This window comes from Elephas maximus, chromosome 6, assembly GCF_024166365.1.
Source record: "Elephas maximus indicus isolate mEleMax1 chromosome 6, mEleMax1 primary haplotype, whole genome shotgun sequence".
Taxonomy (NCBI): Eukaryota; Metazoa; Chordata; class Mammalia; order Proboscidea; family Elephantidae; genus Elephas; species Elephas maximus.
The window spans coordinates 15,177,067-15,192,298 of NC_064824.1; the positions used below are offsets into that span (position 1 = coordinate 15,177,067).

The 15,232-nt window shown below is 45.0% G+C and overlaps 1 protein-coding gene across 1 annotated transcript in view; it reads left to right on the forward strand.

Moving 5' to 3' along the window:
* The window catches only part of MYO7B (myosin VIIB), a 115,527-nt gene that overhangs the window by 75,987 nt on the left and 24,308 nt on the right, over positions 1–15,232 (forward strand). The window contains exons 19-25 of the mRNA XM_049887940.1: positions 6,485–6,569; positions 9,064–9,282; positions 10,948–11,118; positions 11,455–11,664; positions 11,776–11,943; positions 13,297–13,374; positions 13,527–13,654. Coding sequence (XP_049743897.1) covers positions 6,485–6,569; positions 9,064–9,282; positions 10,948–11,118; positions 11,455–11,664; positions 11,776–11,943; positions 13,297–13,374; positions 13,527–13,654 — 1,059 coding nt within the window. The remainder of the gene's footprint in view (positions 1–6,484; positions 6,570–9,063; positions 9,283–10,947; positions 11,119–11,454; positions 11,665–11,775; positions 11,944–13,296; positions 13,375–13,526; positions 13,655–15,232) is intronic.

Here is a 15,232-nt window from a genome sequence, read left to right on the forward strand (position 1 = left end):
TTCCAGCTCATGGCGATGCCACATGTGTAGAATAGAACTGCTCCATAGAATTTTCAAGTCTGTGACCTTTCAGAGGCAGATTACCAGACCTGTCTTCTGAGAAGCTTCTGGGTGGATTTGAACCACCAGCCTTTGGACTAGTAGTCAAGCGCTTAACTATTTGTGCCACCCAGGGACTCCACTCTAGGGTTTACAAAATACATCATAAATTATCATAATCAGGTTCAGATTTATAGTAGCTTCATTCTAGTAATACATAGAAACATTACTCCTATATAGCTCTATTCCCCACCCCTCATTTTGTGGTATTATTGTTATACGTAATGTATCTACTAGTGTTATAAATCTAGTAAAACATTGTTATAGTTATTACTTTCTCATCTGTCATCATTTTTTTAGTCCATTACAATTTTGCCCCCACTCACCTCCTTTGTGCTGTTATTGACAAGTATATTACACATACATTACATTTTTACATGCTATAGGGTTACTATGAGTCACAATCGACTCGACAGCAACGGGTTGGGTTTTTGGGTATAGGTCCAAGAGTACATTACATATATATTATTTTGTACAATTGCATTTTAGATCACTTGAGAGAAGAAGAGAGAAAAATATGCATTTCATAATGACATAATTAACTTTAACAGTGCTCTTTGTTCATGTGCATTTGAATTACCTTCTGGAGTCACTTCCTTTAGTATTTCTTGTGAGTCTGCTAGTAACAAATACTCTCAGTTTTTGTTTATCTGGGAAAGTTTTTATTTTGCCTTCATTTTTTAAATATAGGTTTGCTGGGTATAGAATTCTTGAATAACAGTTGTTTTTTTTCCTTTGATCATTTTGAATGTGTTATCCCGCTGCCTTCTGGCCTCCATTGTTTCTGCTAGAAGTCAGCTCTTAATCTAATTGGGGTTCTCTTGTAAGTGACACATTGTTTTTCTCTTACTTCTTTGAAGATTTTCTTCTTGTCTTTGACTTTCAGCATTTTTACTAAAATGTGTCTGTTTGTGTGTCTTTTTGGATTTATCCTACTTGCAGTTAAGTTTCCTGGATGTGCAGTTATCTATCTACAGTAAACTTGGGAAGCTTTTAGTCAATATTTCTTCAAAGACTTTTTCTTCTCCTTTCTCTTTTTGTTATTTCCATTATACATATGTTCTGTGCTTAATGGTCTCCCACATTTCTTTGAGGCTCTTTTCATTTTTCTTCATTTTTTCTTTCCGTTCTTCAGCTCACATAATCTCTGTCAGTCTATCTTCAAGTTCACTAATTCTTTCTTCTACCAGTTCAAATCTATGTTGAACCCCTTTAGTGGATTTTTATTTCAGTTATTGTACTTTTCAACTCCAGAATTTCCATCGGGAACTTTTTAAAAAAATAATTTCTATCTCTTTATTGATATTCTTTATTTGATGTGACATGGTGGTGCAGTGGTTAGAGTGCTCCAACCCAAAAGGCTTAAGTTCAAATCCAAGAGCTGTTCTGAGGGAGAAGGATGTGGCAGTCTGCTTCTGTAAAGATTAAAGCCTTGGAAACCCTATGGGGAAGTCCTACTCTGTCCTATAGGGTTGGTATGAGTCAGAACCGATGCCATGGCAATGGGTTTGGTTTATCTGATGTGACATTGTCATCATACCTTTCTTTACTTCTCTAATCATGCTTATCTTTAGTTCTGTGAACAAATTTAACGGCTACTTTGACATCTTTTTCTATTAAATCTGACTTCTGGTCACTGTCACAGGAAGTTTCTCTTGCCTGCTTTTTTTCTACTTTATGTTTCATTACATGACTTGCAATTTTTTGTTGTTGGAATCTAGACATTGTTGATAATATATTGTAGCAACTGTGGATACTAGTCCCCCTCTTCTGAGAGTTTTTATTGTTATTTGCTTGTTTATTTGTTTATTGGCTGACTGGATTATTTTAGTGCAGTCTATACATGGTATTAAGCCTCTGATGCTGCTGTTCAAAGAGGCACAGCTTCAGGTATGCCATATCAGACAATGCTGTGAATTCTGCTTTAACTTCCAAGCATAATTTTAAAAGCTCTAGGGAAGAAGGAAAGCCTATCATATTTATCCATGTTTTTGCTTATGACATTCTTTCTTCCTTCCAAAGTGTCATCTTTTATCATTTCCCTTCTGTTAAGAGAACTTCCTTTTACCATTCTTTTAGTGTAAGCCTGCTGACAACAAATTCTCTTAGCTTTCTCATCGGAGAATGTCATGATTTCCCCTTAATCCCTAAAGGATATTGCAGTGGATATAGAATTCTGAGTTGATAGTTGTTTTCTTTTAGTGCTTGGAATATGTGTACCATTTCATTCTCTCCATGGTTTCTGATGAGAAATTTGCCATCGTTCTAATGGTTTTTCCCTTGTAGGTGTTGTTTCTTTCTCATTGCTTTCAAGATTTTTCATCTGTCTTTAGTTTTCAGAAGTTTGACTATGATGTGTCTTAATGTGGATGTCTTTGCTTTATCCTGTTTGCAATTTGCTCAGCTTCTTGAATCTGTAGATTATGACTTTTGCAAAATTTAGGAAGTTTTCAGCCTTTATTTCTTTGAGTGTCTTTCCAGCCCTGTGTCTTTCTCCTCTCACTCTGGGACTCTGATGCTTTTGTTACAGTCCCACAGGTCCCTGAAGCTCTGTTCATTTTTTTCAGTCTCTTTTCTCTCTGTTATTCAGATTAGGTAATTTCTATTGTTTTATGTTCAAGTTCACCAATTTTTTCCTCTGTCTCTTCCATTTTGTTGTTGAACCTGTTCATTGAGGTTTTTTTTTATTTCAGTTATTGTGTTCTAAATTTCAGTTCTAAAATTTTTATTTGGCTCTTCCTTCTTTTAATTTTATTTTTGTGGTGTTGTTGAGAATATACACAGCAAAACATATACCAATTCAACCATTTCTACATGTACAATTCAGTGACATTTATTATATTTCAAGTTGTACAATTATTCTCACCCTCCTTTTCTGAGTTGTTCCTCCCCATTAACATAAACTCACTGCCTCCTAAGATTCCTGTCTAGTATTTTGAGTTGCTGTTGTCACTTTGATCCCATGTGAATAGTTCTTAAAAGAGCACAATGCTGGAGGCAGACATTTTTTACCAGTTAAGCTAAACAATTGTTTGGTTTTAAGAAGGCTTCAGGTGATATTTTTGGTTTGTTTTAAAGATTACCTCAAGTCTGGAGTCCATAAAAATTTGAAATTGTGTTCTGCATTTTTCCTCTTTTGATTAGTATTCTCCCATGGAATCTTTAATCAAAATGTTCAGTAATGGTAGCCGTGCACTGTCCAGTTCTGGTCTCATGACAAAGGAGGCAGTTGTTCATGGAGGCAATTAGGCATGCATTCCATATCCTTCACCTATTCCTGACTCTCCTTCTTCCTCTGTTGCCCCGGGTGAATAGAGATCAATTGTTGTGCCTTGGATGACCATTTGCAAGCTTTTAAGACCACAGGAACTGTGCAACAAACTAGGAGGTAGAACAGAAGCACTAAACAACTAGACCAATTAACTGGGATGTCCCATGAAACCATGACCCCAAACTTCCAAATCAAGGATCCAAATCCCAAGAGGCTTTTGTTTGTATATAAGCAGCTTCAGCAGCTACTTTTTGTTATTGTTGTTGTAAATATGTCTATCACACAGCTTTTGACAGTTCAACTTTTTATAGGTGTACAACTTATTGACAACAATTATAATAAGTGGCTGTGCAACCCTACCCTTAATGAATGCATCTGGCTCTTCTTTATATCTTCGTTTTCTTACTTAAAAAGAATTTCTTTCCATTGTGTTAGTAATTACTCATTGAAGCATTCTTTTTTTAATGATAACTAACATCTCTATCATCTCAGTGTTGGCTTCTATTGACTGTCTTTTTCATTCAAGTTGATATCTCCTGGTTCTTGGTATGATGAGCGATTTTAGATTGAAACCTGGACGTTTTAAATATTATGTTATGAGGCTATAGGTCTTAATTAAACCTCTTGTTTTAACTGGTTTTCTTTGACACTACTCTGAAAAGATAAGTGGGCTACCATTCATTACCGCCAATTGAGGGTAGAAATATAGGTTTCCCACACGGCCTCTATTAACACCCAAGATGGGTAGAGGCCTCTTATTACTGCTGGGTGTGGTTGGGAGTTCTCACTCCTCCCTTGGGCTACAACTTTTATTGTCTGCGCCCATTGGTATTTCTAGATTGCTAGCATCTCCATTATCCAATCTGGGACAATGAGACAAAAAGAAAATCTGGGGAACTTACTGCTGTGTTATTCCTTGGGTCTTAAGGTCCCCAGCCAGTCTTCTTTCTTCTCTACACCTTTTAGAATATTCTTATGTTTGTTTTATACACAATTTTCAGGGGTTTTAGTTGTACTTAGCAGGAGAAATAGATAAAAGTATATCAACTCTATCTTCCAGATGTGTTCACCATTGATATTTAATGGCGTTCTTGCTCTTCTGGCCAATGAAATTAGACAAGAAAATAACAGAGAAGGTATAAATCAGGATTTCTCAACCTCAGCACTATTGACACTTGGAACCAAATAAGTTTTGTTGTGGGGGCTGTCCTATGCATTGTAAGATGTTCAGCAGCATCCCTGGCCTCTACCCATTAGATGCAATAACAAAACCACACCCCCCTCTCCCCACCACTGAGTCCTGGCAACAAAAATTTCTCTAGACATTACCAAATTATCTTTATTTTCAGATGATGTAATTGTTTACTTTGGAAACTGGTGGTTCTCAACTATGGCTGCATATTAGAATTGCCTGTTGTTGTTTGGTGCCACTGAGTCAGTTCCAACTCATAGTGACCCTATGTACAACAGAACAAAACACTGTCCAGTCCTGTGCCATCCTCACAATCATTGCTGTGTTTGAGCCCATTGTTGCAGCCACCGTGTCAATCCTTCTCCTTGAGGGCCTTTCTCTTTTTTTGCTCACTCTCTACTTTACCAAGCATGACCTTCTCTAGGGACTGATTCCTCCAGATAACATGTCCAAAGTAGGCGAGACAAAATTTCACCATCCTTGCTTCTAAGGAGCATTCAGTCTGTGATTCTTTCAAGACAGATTTGTTCGTTCTTCTGGCAGTTTATGGTATATTCAGTATTCTTCGCCAACACCATAGTTCAAAGGCATCAATTTTTCTTTGGTCTTCCTTATTCGTTGTCTTTCGTATGCCCTAGACATGCCAAATTATCTTTGTTTTCAGATGATATAATTGTCTACCTTGGAAACCAGTGTTTCTCAACTGTGACAGCATATTAGAATCACCTAGGGAGTTAAATGTGCGTGTGTGTTTACTCCAAATATTTATATATACACACACACATATTTTCCAGACCCCGTCAGCAAAGATTCTGACTTAATTACACTACGGTGGAACCTAAAAAAAAAATATTAAAGTTCTCTAGGAGATTTTAATATGATTGAGAGCCACTGTTCCAAACCTAAGAAAATTCCCTGAAAACAGTTATTAGAAATGATAAGAAAACTCAACTAAGTGTCAAATGAAAGATGTATCTATATGTACTACAATTTCCTGCGTGTCTCTGCTTCCCCTCGCAAGCCCGATTATCCCTCCATGTCCACCCCACATTCCTCCCAGCAGAAGAGATCAGAGTTTGACGGAGATTTCCAGGTAGTTGGGGGCCCCTGGGCTGGCGGGGGTGCCTTCCTGCCTTGACCTGCTCCCAGAGAGGGGTTTGGGTCCTGGGATTTCTAACCTGGAATGATCGCCTAGTTTCTGGTTTTGGTGGTGAGACAAGGCAGGCCAGTCAAGGAATAAAAACTTGAAAATGGTTTTTAACGCTTCATAGATCTTTGGAGGGAATGAGGAAGATGTACCTGATTATTTAAAAAATTATTTTAAAAATTGGACTGTCTTCATTCACAAATGCAATATTAGGAACAAACTGAGATGCTGATAGTAGATTTTATGTTCCTAACCTGGCCATGAAGGAGTCTTGGTGGCACAGTGGTTAAAGCGTTCAGCTGCCTACCAAAAGGTCTATGGAACGAATCCACCAGTTACTCCTTTGGAGAGAGATGTGGCAGTCTACTTGCTTAAAGATTTACGGCCTTGGAAGCTGTATGGGGCAGTTCTACTCTGTCCTATAGGTTTGGTTTTTTGGGTAACCTGGCCATCTGTCTTTTGGTCTATAAAACCAAAAACCCAAACCCAGTGCTGTTGAGGCAATGCCGACTCACAGCGACGCTATAGGCCCCGTAGAGCTTCCAAGGAGCGCCTGGTGGATTTGAACTGCCGACCTCTTGGTTAGTAGCCGTAGCACTTAACCACTACACCACCAGGGTTCCTTTGGTCTATACAGGCTTCTGAAAAAGAAGTATGTATCCATTTCCCCAGCATTTCCTTATCCCTCTAACCCCCTTAGGCTAAGGCTTTTATTACCTTTTCCCTAAGGCTTTGAAATGTCAGAGGCTATTCCATGCTTTGCATTCCCTTCCAGGAAGGAATTCCTGAGGCAGAAGTGGGCTGCCGTGACCCTCCAGGCCAACTGGAGAGGCTTCAGCACCCGGAGGAATTTCAAGCTGGTGAGAAAGCCATATGCAGAGGCTGGGTCCGGGAGCAGGGGGTCACACTGTTCAATAAAAAGCAAATTTAAAATGTTTGTCTATTTAAATGTGAGATCACAGGTAGGAAGGATCAGTCACTAACAGAAGTGGCATGCAGTGTTTAAAATAATTAGACCTCAGCGTCCCACACACTCATGTGTGCTTACTTTCTCTTTTTTTGCGTGTCTTTGTTATCTAGTGTAGTGCTGCTATAACAGAAATACCACAAGTATTTAACAAACAGAAGGCTTAAAACAGAAATTTATTCTTTCAGTTTAGGAGGCTAAAAGTCCCAGTTCAGGGCAGCAGCTCCAGGGGAAGGCTTTCTCTCTCTGTCAGCTCTGGGGGAAGTCCTTGTCATCAATTTTCACTTGGTCTAGGAGTTTCTCAGAGCAAGGACCCTGGGTCCAAAAGACACACTTTACTCCTGATTCTTCTTGCTTGGTGGTAATGAGGTCCCTGTCTCTCTGCTTTCCTCTCTTTTATGTCTGAAAAGAGATTAATCCAAAATACAACATAATTCTGTAGATTGAGTCCTGCCTCATTAACATAACTGCCTTTTATCCAGCCTCATTAATATTACAGAGATTAGGATTTACAACACACAGGATAATCACACCAGATCATAGAATGGTGGATAATCACTCAATACGTGAAATCAGGGCGTAGCCAAGTTGACACACATTTTGGGGGGGGACACAATTCAATCCATAACACATGAGAAGTTGCTTTTAATGCTAAAATTCATGCCTGGTTCAGAGATTCTCAAAGTAGGTAAGGTGTGGGGAGGAGATCAGAATCATTAAAGGGGCTTTTTCAAACCACATGTGCCATTTGTACCCCTAATTCCAGAAATTCTGGCGTATGCCCCAGGGGACCCTCTCTTGACCAAGAATCACTGTCTTAGTGAGATGTTCTTACTCAGTGGTTCTCAAACAAGACCACACATCAGAATCACCTGAAGGCTTGGTAAAACACAGGTTGCTGGGCCCTTCCCCCAAGTTTCTGACCCAAGAAATTGTATTTCTTGCAAGTTCGCAGGTGATGCTGATACTACTGATCCAGGGACCACACTTTGAGAAACACTGCCTTTTTTTAATCTTGTGTTAAAATCTATACAACAAAACATTTGCCATCTCAACTATTTTTACATGTACAGTTCACTGACATTAATTACACTCACCATGTTGTGCAACCATCATCACCATCTATTTTCAAATGTTTCCATTATCCTTAACAGAAACTCAGTACCTGTTAAGCAATCCTTTCCCACCACACACTCTTTTTAACATAGTCTCAGGTTGTATGGTTTGTGGGCTTCAAACTGTCCTCCTGCACAATTTTGGGCATCTCTAGAATGGCATCGAGGGGTCCTGCCTCTGAAATTAGATCATGGCTGTCTTTTCCCAATTCGAAGGCAACAAAATAAGGTAATGCATGGATTACTCTCTGTTTCAAGCATTTCTTCCTAATTTTTTTCTTAACCACAGGCACTTGCTTATGGTTGTCTGCTACACAAATGAACCAGGGCAACCTTAAACTTACCCCATAGGCATCATTTGACAGCCTGCCTTATCATGGACCTGACTGGTTGTGACATGCAATACCCATGGCAGCAGAGCTGAGCCAGGCTGTGTTTTGAGAAGCGGCCTATCAGTGTTCCATGTCCCCAAAGGTATAGTGGTAGCTGACATGCATAGAAAGGCAGCTCAGGACTGCTTACTTTTCATGCATCATTTTATTTAAGATAGGTGTTATTATTTCAAGGAAACCGAGGAATAGAGAGGTTAAATAATTTTCCCAAGAGTGCACCGTTAGTAAGCAGTCCAGCTGGGAGCCGAATGCAGTTCTGATGACTTCAGGGCCCATCCACTAAAGCATGACACTGCATTCCCACTGAACAGCCTGAAGTGGACAGTCACCTGACCCTCATTGGGCTGGTCCTTGTGAGGTCGACAAGAGCTCGTCCCAGGGACTCGGTGGCTGAGGGGATGTTTGCACTCATCATTCTTTTTTGTTTTTAATATCCCCCAAAGAATTAGCTCAATGGAGCCAGTCACAGACCTCCACACAGATGTGCTAGGTCCCAACCAATTGGCTGGACTTGGCTCACAGGTGTGAAAAGTGGTCTCTGGAATCCAGTCACCTATGTAAAAACCAAGCTAATTCTCTGTTAGTGGCCACAAGGGACCACTTCATTCTTTGTGCTATTTAACACATGCTTATTTTTCTATTTAGCATTTATTTGTGTGCCAGGCTCTGTTCTAAGTACTTTGCAGGTAATAACTGACTTAATATGATTGTCCTCAAAGTGTGTAAAATTTTAGCACCAAACCTTTGCAGGTAACTCTGAAGCTAGCCTGTGAGGTCTCCTCAGGACTACTATTACCTGCTTTGTTCCCTCTGGGAAGGGCCCGAGCTGTGCTCTACAGGGCCCAAGCCTCCCGTGAGCGCACCCCCTCTTGCCTTACAGATCCTTCTAGGCTTTGAGCGCCTGCAGGCGATTGCCCGGAGCCACCTGCTGGCAAGACAGTATGAGGCCTTGCGGAAGAGGATCATCCGGTTGCAGGCCCAGTGCAGGGGCTACCTGATACGCCGCACAGCCCAGGAAAGGAGAAGGGCTGTGGTGATCATCCAGGCTCATGCCCGGGGCATGGCTGCTCGAAGGAGCTTCCGGAGGCGGAAAGCCAATGTAGGTGGTCCCCACCCTCTTGGGCAGGTGGGGGTACACTGGGGCCAACATGTGAAGAGCAGGCAGGGAGAATGAGGGGCAAGATAGCAAAGCCCCTTTGGAAAGTCCCCACCCTCAAGCCAAGTGATTAAAATCTGTTCTACAAGAACACAGCAATAATACAGGAGGCAAACTAGGAGACTCCCTGTGGGCTGAAATGTAGACACCACAAGAGGCACTCTTTTCCACCTCCCTGTCCAAAGTTGTTAATGCAGTGGTCTGTCAAGGCGTCGAAGAACACTTGGTCAACCCCCTGAGCTCGAAGGATATAGCATGGGAGAGGTATCACACCAGCACGGACTTTTTTAAGACAAGAAAAGTAGGACAGTCTTATATCTGTAACCTGGAGGTCGTGCTCCTGGGTCCTCTCCCTTTAGCCCATGCTTGGGGATGGTTTCTTGGAAGGGCCGGTCCATCCTCTGGAAAGCACAGAAAACTGAGGCCAGGTTTCTGGGAAGGCACAGTTCCTCGGAGGAGTGGAAAGACCCCCGATTACTGGAATGTAGAATGAAGGCTCAGGGGCAGAGAAACACCAAAGGTAGCCGTGGGGATGCCTGGGAGGATAGGAGAGGCTACAGGGCAGAGTAGGGAAGGGCACCAAGACCAGGGCTTCGAACCAGTTTGTTCCAATTCCAACCTCTGCTAAGAATTTGCATCTCTAACAAGTTCTTTGCTGCAAATTTGCATTTCCAGATATACTGAATCAGAATCTACAGTTTAACAAGATCCCCTGGTAATTTTTATGTATAATTTCCTCAGAACTTGTTAGAAATGCAAATACTCAGGAGTGGTTTGAACTGGAGCTAGCCAGTTGGAAGCCCTGATCAAGACGCATATTCCTACCTTTTGAAATTTAGGGCTTGCAAGACCTGACTCCTCCAGGGCGTGCCCTTGACTCAGCCTGATTCCTTCAGGCCTGGCTCATTGAGGCGCTGTGATAGGCTAGGAGGAAGGCACCATCTACTGAGCAGTTTCTAGCTCAGTGAACAGGCAAGGAGGAGAACAGATGGCTCAGACATGTCAGCGGCAGGTTTCTGCACCCGGGTGATCCCAGGCTGTTTATAAACCAGCTGTACCTGTGCATTAGTTAGCAGAAGCCCAGGGACCTCCTCTGCTGGGGCTGCAATGCTCTGTGAATGGACTGGGTGGGCCTTGGCAGTGGTTGTGCAGCTGAATGCTGGGGTCCCTGGTGGCCTGAGGAAGGGCTTCAGGGACCAGGTGGGATGGGGATGGGCCCACATCTGGGCCTCTGATTCTCCACTGGGAATGTAAAGCCCTGACTGGTTTTTCTCTGGTCACATCTAGCTATTAAAATCTGTAATTTTAGAGCAAAATCTGCTTAGACTAATGGTGGCAGGATGGAAACCGTGGTGGCTTAGTGGTTAAGAGCTCAACTGCTAACCAAAAGGTCGGCAGTTCGAATCCACCAGGCGCTCCTTGGAAACTTTATGGGGCAGTTCTACTCTGTCCTACAGGGTCACTATGAGTCGGAATGGACTCGATGGCAACGGGCTTTAATGGTGGCAGGAGGAGGTATATTTAGCTTCTGTGAGGTGCGCAGCAGCCTCATGCCTATCCCTGAGCACGGTGAGACCGGCGGTAACCTTCCCGCATGGGTGCATGCAGGGCCCACTGGTCATCCCAGCTGCACAGCGGAGGGACCCAAGTGCTCCCCCTGCCAAGAAGCGTGAGTCCATCTACGACACCGTCACCGACACCGAGATGGTGGAGAAAGTGTTTGGCTTCCTCCCTTCCATGATAGGTGGGCAGGAAGGTCAGGCCCCACCGCGCTTTGAGGTAAGATATATCCTTGTCATTTCAGGGTTCAGCCCCAGGCCAAGCTGGGAGGATCCCTCATAGTCCCTGACCTCTCTGGGGGGGCAGCTGTAGCAGGTGGCCAAAGTGAACTCGCAGGCCCCGCTGGCGGTGCAGAGAAATGGGGAGGAGCTTCTGCGGTCCCACCCACAAAAGTTGAGCAGGTCTCTCAACTGCAACCCCCTGCGGATAACCAGGCAGATCCCTCTAGTCTCCCCTCCCCCCGCCTGCCCCCCAAGGGTGCACGCCCCGCCGGCGGCTGGCAGACTGTTACCTGAAGGACCCCCTGGTCTGCACCTATCTCCACCCGGCCCCCAGGATTTGGAAACAAGGACAAAGCAGCTGCCTGAGGTGGACCTGGACACAGTCCCCATGGTGGAGGAGACAGAGGAGGAGGCCTACGGTCTGGCTGAGTACACCTTCCCCAAGTTCGCTGCGACCTACTTCCAGAAATCGGCCAGCCACACGCACATCCGGCGACCCCTGCGGCACCCGCTGCTCTACCAAGAGGACGACGCCGACTGCGAGGTACCCAGAACGGAGCCTGTGGTTGGGAGGGAACAGGGAAGGAGCCGGGCTACTGGGCCTGGGGCAGTGCTACAGCTGGGGCTCCAGCGGACCCTCTACCGTTTTCCCCAGGCTGCGCTGGCCGTGTGGGGGATCATCCTGAGGTTCATGGGGGACCTCCCGGAGCCGGTGCTCTTTGCCAGGACCAAACGGCGTGACAGCTCAGCGATACAGCAGATCCACAACACCCTGGGCGCCGAGGGCAGCACCCAGCCTCCACAGTCTGGCGGCTCTGCACAGGTGTGATGCGAGGCCGGCAGGCAGGGGAGGGCGGAACCCAGCCTGAGTCCTAGGGGAAGCTGGACAAGAAAGGGGAGATGAGACCTGAACCCAACCCTCGAACCGGGGTCACCCAGGGCTGTTCAGTCTCACACTCAGAACTCCTGAGTCGGATTGCACCCAGGACTTTTTCTTCATGCAATTATTAATGGAGAGGGTCCCCTGGCTCTGAACGTTAGGCTTGATCTGAACAGGATTCAGACACGGGCTGTAACAGCACAGCCGATGGAACCCAATAGGCCAGTTGCTTCTCTGGCCACATAATTCCCAGGTGAGCCTCCCCAGAAGGCAGGGGGGATTAGGCTCACCAGGAAGTGTGAATGCAGTGAGATGTAGGGGGATGGGGGCCTGCGTGTGACTTTGTAAGTCAACCAGCAGTGGCTTGGTGAGATGGGATTGCTCTAGCCTAAGGGGCTGTGTGCAATCAGTGTCATGGGTGGGATGGGGTACAGGGAGCATGCAGGGAGGTGGGGAAGCACTCAGGAGGACGACTAGATCTGGCATCATGGAGGCCCAGGGGGACTGGGTGCATGGGAGGGGGGATACCCTGAGGACTTGAGGGAGGAGCTGTAGATATGAGGGCTTCAGGCCCCAGTCTGAGCATGAGGCCATGAAGAAGGAGGCTGAGGTGGCCACCAGTCAGGCAGGTGATGACCGCTGGCACTAAAAGATCTGGCTGGGCTGGGAAAAACAGTCAGGGCTGGAACTAGAAGGCAGTGAAGCAGGTGTGGCCGCTGTGGCTGAAGCTAAGACATGAATGAAAGCTCTGAGGCAGAAGGCCACTCACCCATCACCCCCTCGTCCTAAGTCATCTTTACCCCAAGGACTCTGGACCAAGCCCAGACCATGCATGGGGACGCAGGGACAAGCCTACCTTAGTCCCACAGAGCCCATTGAACAGTTGGATACTGTTGCATCCATAGCAGGACAGTGTGGCCATGAGACACCCAGGGTGGGAGAAAGAGCAGCAGGGAGGCTGTCCCTGGAGGAGGCCTTGGGCAGGATGGGTACAGCAGGGAGAAGAGAAGCCCATCAAGGAGTTCCATGCTGACACCCGAGGCAGGGACAGGCAAGGGCAAGGAGGGGAAGGCAGAGGGGCAAAGGTCTCTGGGGCCTACAGTGGGTACATCGATGGGCAGGTGGGCAGAGGACCCGGGAGGGGGGGGTTGGGACAAGTGGTTTATTTATGGCTGTCTCATGAGAGCTTGAACCATTAAGCTCCCTCCCGCAGCAGAAGGAGCTGCCACCAGGCCACCCCACTGTCCCCCAGTGAGGGCCAGCTCACCTTCATTTGGGAACCATCTCCTCCCACAGAGGCCCAGCCACAGAGACAGAGGAACCAAAGAGATCTCCTCCATGAAGCTGAAGAGGTCCTCCCGGATCACGAGCCAGGTGAGCCCAGGTCTAGGAGAATGTAGTTCTGGTCCCGGCTCTGCCACTAGCCTAACATGGAGCAACAGGCTATCACTCCTCTCGGAGCCCCGACATCCTCCTTGGCAAATGTGGAGTCACAGCTGTCCTGACTGCTGTCTTTGGGTCTCAAGGTGGTCAGCCAGCTGAGCATCGAAAAGGAGGCATTTGAGCTCAACGGCCCCATCTCAGACCAACCCATGTCCAACCTGGAGAAGGTACACTTCATCGTGGCCCATGCCATACTGCGGCCAAACCTCAGGTTTGTCCCCACGCCCACCCCTTCATTCAGAACAGCGGCTCCCCTCATTGGCTCTCACCCATCTCCACAGTCTCCCTTCTGCTTCCCAAGAGACCCCCTTCCCCTCTGTTCCCTGTTCTGGGGACTGTAGACTGGATCTCAGTACAGCAAATAATGTAGCCACCAAAGTTTCTCTACTTGTTCTTCATTAAGAAAACCCATGAGTAAAAACCAGCTTTGTGAACACAGATTCATCATGGGCTGGTGATTCATTTCAGAGCAGGCAATAGTGCAGGACCCACATAAATAAACAAGTTCCTTTATGTTATATACATTTTGTTTTATGCTCTTTGCCTTACAGGGATTGGGTTTTCATGCAGATTTTAAGAAGCATGCAATGCTTTAAAGGGTAGATGCCTGTATCTTGGGTTATATTCTTTAAGCAAATTTGGGAAGTAGTTGGCCATTATTTCTTCAAATATTTTTTTCCGCTCTATTCTGTCTCTCCTCTCCTGAAACTCTGGCTAAACCTATGTAAAACCTTTTACTATTGTCTTTCAGGTCCCTGAGGCGCTGTTTATTTTCTCTTTCTTTTTTTCTCCCTGTTCTTTAGGTTGGATAATTTCAATTGATATGTCTTCAAATTCACTGATCTTTTTTTCTGTCTTCCCCCATCTGCTGTTATGCCCATCTAGTAATTTTTTTTTTTTACTTCAGATGCTGTATTTTTATATCTAGTATTTACACTTAGTTCTTTTTTTATAGTTTCTTTTTCTCTGCCCAGATTTCCTATTTGCTCATTCACTATAAACATAGTTTCCTTCATATCCTTGAGCATAGTTATAATGGTTTCAAAATCTTTTCTGCTAAATTAAACATCTGGGTTATCTTGGGGTTGGTCTCTATTGCCTTTTCTCTTGAGGTTTTTTGTGTTTTCCTGTTACGTCCTTGGGTGTCTTGTACTTCACTGTTATTTCCTCAGTATGTAGGCCTACGATTAGATACAATGTTCTGTATCCTGTCAATGTGTTGACAATGATGCATTCAGAAACTCTAGAGTCTGTTATATCCCTACAAAGAGTGTTGACTTTTTGCTTTAGCTGGCAATTAACCTGGCTGGATTCAGTCTTTGTCTCCCTTGTGCAGGCAGCACCTGGAATCCCTGTTCAGTTACTTTAGCCGTAGCTGGACTGCCTGGAGTCAGCCTCACACATGCAGAGATCAGGTTTCAGGCCAGAGATTTAGGACGATATTAGATGCAGGATTTAGGGCTCCCCTCCTCTGTTTTCTCATTTCTGAGATTTTCCTCCTTACCTTTCAGCTGCTGTGGTTACCTCAAACTCTGGGCTCTGATTCTTCAAGCCAGTAAAACTACAGGGCTTCTATTGAGTTTTAGCTCCCTTCCATGATACTGACTGGGCAACTTTTCTGACTTTATTTGTGCTGTTGGTAGTTCTCTCATGGCTTAAACCTCACTGGCCACCATGTCCTCCAATACGGTGGGACATCCATAAGCCGCATCTCAGTGAGAAGCATTGTGGGTTCTTCAGGTACCCCCCGCAGGTATTTCCACACAGTGTCAGTCTCCAACTGGGGATG